We start from the raw sequence: 8,865 nt of genomic DNA, 5'->3' as shown, positions 1-8,865 counted from the left end.
AAATCTGAATTGAACCAGGAACCCCATTAATCTCTCCAAATCAAATCAGAAGCCTCCGATGCGATTCAGAGAGATCTGATGATTCAGCCATAGACACAGCTTTAAATGTTTTTTCTAAATACCTCGAGATACCAGGCGGCTCGTGAATGCTACGACACTGGGGCGGATGGAGCGTCCTATAGCAGCACGAGGGTATCCCCCGCACGCTCATCGGTGGACCTGAAAGTGGACCTTAAGTACTTCCAGTCCAACCGCCAAGTGCACGGGGGACCCCCCCCCCATGTGCTCCTGTGGGACGCTCCATCCACCCCAGCATTGCAGCTTTCATGAGCTGCGCCCAGTACCTCGAGGTATGTAGAAAAAACATATAAAGCTGCGTCTATGGCCGAATCGCTGATTCTCCAAATCAGAATCGAATCTTCGGATTCAGCCAAATTGAATAGGGACAGTGATCTGAATCAGCTAATCAAATTGCTGTCCCCCGAATTGGGCCAAATTTGAATCCAAATCAAATACTGCCTGCTTCGCCCACCCCTACTAAACACACTGACACCAACAGCTAAAGGAGCTGTGATCACAAACTAAACCAGCAAAGTATTCTGGGATCACTAAGGATTTATGTGAATTGCATGGGAGGATCTGTTTGGGACACAACATTATAGGTAATACATAGGCAACTGTCAATCCTCTGGATCATGATGTACGGGATCTAGTCAGGTGCCTGCTGAATCCACTTGCGGCTGACAAGCCCAATTTGAGAGCAACACAGGTTGTTACAAGTTTCACAGATCTATGCATTGTCCGAGTTGGAGTCCAAGTTTACAACACGCTTCTTTCTTGCTTTGCTTCCATTTTCTGGATCCAACTTGCTTCACGTTGAGCTGCCTCCAGTGCCAGATGGTCCCTCCAGACTGGATGGAATTCTGCACGATCCTTCCAGCTTTCTACACTGAAGTTGAATGGCTTCATATAACTTTTGCACATGTCATGGTACTGCCATAAAAGACAACCCTGCTTTCTAGAGTTAGCTCAAATTTCATTGTACAAAATATTCTTTGGGATACACTTCTCCCATTCTCCTGACATGGCCAAGCCATTGCAACTTCCTCTGCTTGATAGTGGTTTCTAAGTGTGTCGGTCCTGTGTGCTCCAGTACCTGTTTGGCATTTTGTGGTCCCACTTTATTTTCAGGACACAGCATTATGGTGCAACATAAATGGGATTTTAACTGCATTCCAAAATGCATAAGCTTTTGTAAGCAGCAGCTTACTTTGTCATTTAGCATCTGATGAGATAAGCTGTTGCTTATAAAAACCGATGCATCTCTGAATTAGTTGGGCTAGAAGATGCAATGCTGTCCTGCCTTCTGCCTGGCCTCATACTAACAGCTAACTACTCTTTGCATTCCCAAAGTGCGTTAATCATGGACATGCCAAATAAAAAGAAAAGGACATGTATAAATGCTTGGAATTTTTGGGAACCCAATTAAGGTCCTAGTTAAACCAAAAAGTGGAACTGTAATGGGGTTTTGGAGTCCCCTGACGTGGAACTGCTTACAGCACAACTAGATGTTCACATCACCTGCAATGAATGTATTGGCTACTAGAGTCTTCTGCAACATTGTTTTATTCATTTACTTATTTCCAGTTATACCAACAAAGGGAATTTTTTAGTATGGGGTTGGTCTACAAAGTTTCTCACTGATTTAGAAATTGTTCAATGAAAATGCCAACCAACTCCCAAAAACACTTTTCCTGTGTTTTGGAATTATTCATTTCTCTTACCTCTGACTGCTCAGTTATGCTTCTTGGATGAGCAGGGCTAAAGCTGGTTCATGCAGTGATTTTCCACCTTTACCATACTATGCCCCGTGATGTCACAACCAAAATAAATTTGGGGACCCTCCTCCCGTCTACCTATCATACAGGTAGTTGTGACTAGTCCAGATCTGTTTGAGAAAGTAAGAGTTAGTATATTTCATAATGCATCCTACATATGTGCAAAGGGATGGATTTGATGACCTTTAATGTCCTTTCTAATATTATGACTGAATGCATTTTACAGGCATTCATCTTTGTAGTCACAAACATAATACTGATTCCAAACACTGCAGTAACCATTGTATACTGTAGTGCTCTGGACTTGCTGTAGAATAAATAGCCCCCTTCAGTAGATACCGGAAGGCCATGGTATATTCAAATTCTTTAAAAATAAGGAAAACTGTTTTTTTTTAAATTTTATAGCACTCTGTATGATAGAAGGTGACGTGGCTAAGAAATTCTGACCTTTGCATTCTACTCTTATAAACAATATTCATTTGAGTGAATTATTTTCAAATCCTTTTGATAAGCTACACTGCAGTAAAAGTCTGAACATTATGAAAAGCACACAAGACAAAAAAAATGGAAAAATAAAGAAAGATGAAGGTCAGCATCAGCATTCGATTAGAGTTAATAGCATTTACCAGGGACTGTGACTTTGGTATTTTCTACAGCTATATCTGTCATTTTTCTGGGTTTTATAGAACATTTTTATATAGCTGTTTTGCATTTGGCTTTTAGTTTTAATGTTTTCTGTTCATTAAATCACAAAACTAATAAAAACTAAATGATCAAAATTTCTACAGCAGTGCAGGAACAGTACTAATATACAGTGTTATAATTTAATAAGCATCTTGATTGACTATTAAAGTACACATTAGGATCAGAACTGTAATTCCAAAGATGAGGCTGTCTGAAAGCTTCATTTACTATGGTAGAGAATAGCAGCTGCTGCTGCAACTCGGCAAGATTAGCTTTTTAAAATCTGCTCTAAGATGACAGATGTAAACTAAACTAAGGACACGTAGGTTCAGACTCCTCACTGTGGAATTCAATTAATTTTGAGGTTTTACCAGCAACTTGGAACAGGGAAGAATAATACTTGTCCAGTTCTGGTGCTTTTAGATGCAAGTGGACATGTCTAGATTTAGCTACCTGTTGGAGTAATGTTATAGCTGTAATGGTCTAGGAATTATGCAAGAGACAAAGTTTTTTGTGGGCATCTCTTATTGGAAACTGCACGGTTAGGATAAAGTTAGACCAGCTTTCTTATCCCAACTATGCAGTTTATCCAATAAAAGATATGACTCTCAAAATCCTCGTCTCATAGATTTAGCTACGTAAGTAAAGGAAGCCTGAAAGGAAGCCTGGAAACACCAGGTTTTATTATTATTTGAACTTGAGTGGGGGCTGCTAACCCAAGTATGTACCTAAGGCTGCTTGTACACGCCACAGGGGTTTACTTCAGTTTAATTCTCCCTAAATTGAACTGGTGGGTTTTTAAAAACGCGGCTTCAATTTAGGGAGAATTAAACTGAAGTAAACCCCTGTGGTGTGTACACAAGGGTTGGGCCCAATCCTTACCTGCCTCTCCGGTGACTGGGGAGGGAGGGGGCAGCTGCTGGCAGGCCAAGCGGTCCCTGAGCTATTGGGGGGCAGCTGGTGTGCAGCCATGGAGGGAAGCACTGACCCCCCGCCCCCCACACACAGCTGTGGCGGCAAGCACCGGGACCCCACACAGCTCAGGAAGGCAGGCTCCGGGAAGAGGGAAAGAAAAAAAAAAAAATAGGCTCGCCGCTATTTTTTTCTGTCCCTTCTTCCGTGCACTTTTTTTTTTCCTTGAGTGAAACCTGCCTGCACAGCCCCTGAGCTGCCCAGGGCCCAGTGCTTCCTGCTGTGGCTGTTGCACTTTGTTAGGTAGCAAACTAAAACACCTCGGAGGCGTTTTATTTTGTTACATCCCAAAGTCATTTAATGCGCAATATGCCACCGACAGCGTAAACAGCAGCACCATTAAGTGGAGCAAAAGGGCATTTAAGCTGCTTTAAAGGCCAATTTTGTGGCATGTACAAAGGCCCAAAGATCCCAGGTGGACTCATGCAGCTCAGGTTGAAGCCTGTGGTGCCAAGGTTTGCTGCTATCAGAAATAAGCTAGCAAGACCGAAATGGGCTGGTGTAAAGCTATAGGGTTGCAATCATATCACTTGATTGTAATACAGACACTCCCTCACCCTCCCCAAAATGATTATTCTTCCCAACCCTTTGGAGGACATTTACAAGCAGTCAAGCAGTTATAAAAGCATTATGCAGTCTATATTTGCATTTCTCACCATCACCCAGGTTCCACTTTCATGGTAACATGGTCAGGATCCTACTAGCTTTCAAGCCCTCCAGGAAGAGAAGGGTAACCAAGACCTGGGTTTCTAGCAGAAACAAAAATGAAACAAAGGCAGAAAAAATTGACAAATCATGTTGGACTTCTTTATACAACATAGTAAAACTGAAAAAGGACCATTTTTCCTTTATTCAGGTCATTTTTACTGCAAGCTGGTATAGAGACATTAAAAGAATATACATCACCTCCCCCGCTTTGTTGCTAGTGGCTACTGAATTTCCCATTTTATTGTCAGAGATCTTTTAGCATTCTTGTTTATATTTGATTAAACATTTAAAATTAGTGTCCCCAGAGACATTTAATTATTGAATGTGCTTTATGCAATGGTGTCTACTTATGCAAATGAGATCATCATGTTCCATTTGAATAAATGGCTGCATCTACAAGATTCTTAAAATAAAGTGTTGTTTTTCATTGCTTTTTTCTCTATCTAAAAAAATTGGTTTTAAGATGCTTATTTTAAAGAGGTAGACACTTTGAGGATCCTTCCAGGATCTGGTCCTAAATAATCCTCTGTCCTGTGCACAGTGGGTTTTTTTTTTTTTTTTTTTTTTTTTTTTTTAAACTTTACTGCCTTCTGGCTTTGAGTTAGAAACTGCATTTAGCAAAACAAAAACATAAGACCTGTGACATTCAAATGACAATGTTCCTTGCAAGATTAGTTGCGACAGCTCTATTATCATCACCTAAGTAATCACCCCCTGGGGCTTTGTGGTGCATTTAGAAGTAATATCCATATCAATTCTGATTAATCATGCACTTTCACCTTAAAGCAACCAGGAAGTGCTTAAGAATATAAATCCACCTCTTAAGACAGCCCAATTGTTTTGTCCACCTTTTCAAAACAAGAGAAGCTTTGTTAGCAGCTGCATCTCAGCAGCTGCAGGAGAAACAATTTCTTGGAAAGGCCACTAAGCAAGATTCTTACAAAAATATTTATTAGTATGACATCTTGATTGTTGAGATTTTCATTCACAACAATGTGAATGAAACGGCCTTCTTCCAAAAACTCTTAACTTTGTGGGTAATTTTATACCCATTAAAGCCATCTTAAGCCAGCATGAAATGTTCCTTTCAGAAATGACTGGCCAAATAACTAGCATAGCAAGAAACAATACTATTAAACAATGCTCCTGCTCCAATCTATTACAGGCCTGAAATATAACAGCTCTAACAAGCATTTACACAAATAGATTCTTTTTAAGGAGCTCAAAGTGGTCTAGTGACATGCTTGCGAGATAACTAATTGTTAAGTAGATAATAAAAACTGACAAAAACAGTTCAAAGTGACTTGTCCAAGATCAGAAAGCAGATTATTAAGAGCCCCGAGCCTCACTGTCTCATCCAGTAAAACATTTGTTTTTTTTTGCAAAGCATGAAATGCAAAATGACAGAAGTCACCTCTGATTTAGGTGCCTTCAAAAGATCTGAACTGCAGAACCCAAAATTTCAATATACATCAATGGGATCATGCTTACCATTTCTACGGACAGGGCCCATCTGTCCCTAGTATCTTAATCTGAGCATATGAAACTTGAGGATGTGAAACTTGAGACACCTGAAGTCAGGTGCAAGTTTTCTAAAGCAGCCTATTCCTACCACTATTGAAATCAACGGGCATTTTGCCAAAGATGTCAGTGAGAACACCACTGAAACTTTAAGCCACTCCCTGATGAACAAGAAAGGTTCGAACACTAATGATTATAACAAACTTTATTTAAATTATTACTTAAAAAACTTTTTCTTGCTGATGGCCCCTGGACTAATTTCTTAAGAGTTACAGCAATCACATATTTTCTTCCTTCCCAGTCTGAATTTTAGGGAGTTAATCCTAGAGTCTGGTAAACCCATTTGAAGCAGTTCATTGAAACATACTGAGCTCTATGCAGCAAGAAACTGATACGGTGTGCAAGTTTCACTCCTTCTGGAAGGTTATAGAGCACAGCTAAACCAATCAGATCCTCTTGGAACATTCAGTGACAAACGAGGTCCAATTATACCGCTTAATGCTTTGTCAGAGAAGACTTGTAACTTTCAGGTGAAGAGCGTTCCAGATGGGATACTGATCAAGGAAGTCCCACGTAGACATTTTACAGCAGGAGAGAACAGCTGACTTATGGATAAAAAGAACAAAAAAAAAAAATTAAAAAAAAAATAAAAAAATCACAAAATCTATTGTTCCAAGTAAAAGGAAGAGAGACTTCCAGGCAGTCAATTGACCCACAGGTCTGACATGCAGGCAAGAGATATATAAAAGGTGGTTACCTTGGACATAACGGCTTAGAAAACCTGTTTGTGGGGCGACAGCAACCATTATCACCACCACCATGATTATTATTAAAAAAATAAAAATAATAATAAAAAAAAAAAAATCAGGAAGGATTTTTCTTCCTTCAACCTGTATTTTAAGTAGAAATCAAAAAAGTTCATGCACTTATACAAGAGCAATAAAAAAAATTAAATATTTATTTGAATAACAAGCTTAAGTTCAAGCTGCAATGTTGGCAATGTAGATTTTTAAACACAGATCACAAAAGCGTGCACAAAAATGTATTTGAGCAAAGAACAAAATAATACTAAGAATTATACTAAACAGCTGCTGATTTTAAAGAAACAAAAATGGCTGGTAATCACTATACAAAATATAAAATGTATTAAACACTACCATCCACAGAACAGAGGTTTATTTTAGATTGATTATATTTAAAAAAAAAAAATGTGTAGTTAATTATATAGTGAATTGTAAATGAATATTATACAGTAATCCCCTTTTGGTCTGCTATACCTTGTTGCACTATAGCACATCCAATCACATTGCAAGAAAAGAGCAATTATTTTTCTCCTTACTATCAATAAAAAAACAATTATTGATAATACAGTAAATATTGTCAGGTCTACAAATAATGAAATTAAAAATGTCTCCTTCAACTCTGAAGCGCTTTCCATGCAAAGTCAGCACTTGTTCGTTTAACAGAGTGTGCTACCAAGCAGTGACCAGGGATGTAGATGCTCTTGGGTAAGACTAAACTTTACAAAACAAAGATTGAATTAATCATGCAACCCTCTCACTACTGGGTATAACCCAATGTGTCACTTCTCAATTTATTGCCTCTTCGGAATATCATTCAAGGCATCCGAAATTAGACTTATAATGATAAATATACATACAATGAAAGGACACAAACTGCTATTTGACACTACTACTGGTAATGTCTGTGCTACGTGAAAGCACCTTTAAAAAAAGCCTATGCGGCAAGAGATAAGTGTCTAAAGATTCAAAATGAATCAACAGTATTGGATAACAATATATTTCTCAACTCAGAAGCTGCCTCAAGATTAGGTGCATCTTCAGTTAATGTAACAGGAAAAAAAGGCAATGGATTTTATTTTATTAATTGTATCCACTCAAACTGACCTAAGGCCACCAGATGTGCAGACACAATGCGTTTCTTTTTTTTTTTCTTTTTACAGTTCTTTAAATTGTAGGATGATAAAGGAATAGATCTATTTAAAAACAAAACAAATTGCTATTTTGCCTAGATTAAGAAGTGGCACCAGGTGTTGGGTTCACGTTTTGAGTGGCCACTTGCGGTGCAACTTCAATGATTCGTGGTTTATCTATAATTCTGGCAGTGCGGTTCCCCTTCTCTACGATCCCAATGATCCATGCTTGGTGACCCTCGCCGTACTTGGGAGATTTGATCTCAGCACAGAAACGTGCAGCCTGTTCACGTGGCAAACAGATGAGGAGGCCTCCTGAAAAGCAAAGGAATAAGCACGTTAGCTTCTCATTACATTTCTGCACCAAAATATTTTAGAGCCTGATCTTGCAATCTGTATATAGACTTCACTATGTTCTTTCAGAATAAGGAGAGCCACCTGCATGACCAAAGGCCAAGAGAGCAAGCCTTACAAGGAGAGGCTGAGGGACATGGGACTCTTCAACCTGGAGAAGCGGAGGCTGAGGGGGGGACTTGCTGGCTGGGGGGGGGACTTGGTGGCAGCCTATAAGTACATAAGGGGGGGTGCACCAGGATCTGGGAGAACAGTTGTTCATCAGTGCTCCCCAAGGGATAACAAGGTCTAATGGCCATAAGCTTCTGGAAGGCCATTTTAGACTGGACATACGGAAAAACTTCTTTACGGTCCGAGTGTCCGGGGTCTGGAACAGACTTCCCCCAGAGGTGATGTAAGCACCTACTCTGGACTCATTCAAATGGCATCCAAATGCTTATCTTTCAGGGGTCATTTGACCCCAGCAGACTTCCTACCTAAGGCAGGGGGTCGGACTCGATGATCTTACGAGGTTCCTTCCAGCCCCTAATATCTATGAATCTATTAAAAGGTCCAAGGGTCTCATTTCGTAGGAGGAAATCCCCTGTGTTGCTAAATTCAAAAACTTGCACTCTGTTCAAACACTAGTGGAGAAATAACATGATACGGATAGCAAAAGGTCTGCTGAAACACAATAGGGGCATTGCAAAACAATAGAATACAGTAACTCAACTCTGCCCAAAATTATATAAAATTATTGTGAAAAGGGCCATATTCCAAATCCAATCACAATATTTTCTTCCACAAAATAGATTCATAGATGTTAGGGTCGGAAGGGACCTCAATAGATCATCGAGTCCAACCCCCTGCATAGGC

General features: G+C 39.6%; 1 protein-coding gene across 9 annotated transcripts in view; it reads right to left on the bottom strand.

Annotated features, from left to right (window-relative positions):
* Window positions 1-460: 460 nt before the first annotated feature.
* Window positions 461-8,865, bottom strand: part of SEPHS1 (selenophosphate synthetase 1) — a 36,321-nt gene continuing 27,916 nt past the window's right edge. For 3 of the 9 annotated variants that reach the window (XM_025202302.1, XM_014519249.2, XM_025202304.1), the window contains one exon: window positions 5,945-7,971. In XM_025202302.1, the coding sequence (XP_025058087.1) occupies window positions 7,757-7,971 (215 nt within the window). In that variant the 3' untranslated portion in view covers window positions 5,945-7,756. The other 6 variants (XR_003093699.1, XR_003093697.1, XR_003093696.1 and 3 more) reach the window with 6 other exon arrangements.

This window comes from Alligator sinensis, unplaced genomic scaffold (assembly GCF_000455745.1).
Source record: "Alligator sinensis unplaced genomic scaffold, ASM45574v1 scaffold1216_1, whole genome shotgun sequence".
Lineage (NCBI taxonomy): Eukaryota > Metazoa > Chordata > Crocodylia > Alligatoridae > Alligator > Alligator sinensis.
Note: the sequence above shows the minus strand (reverse complement) of the source record. Positions and strands in the feature narration are given on the sequence as shown.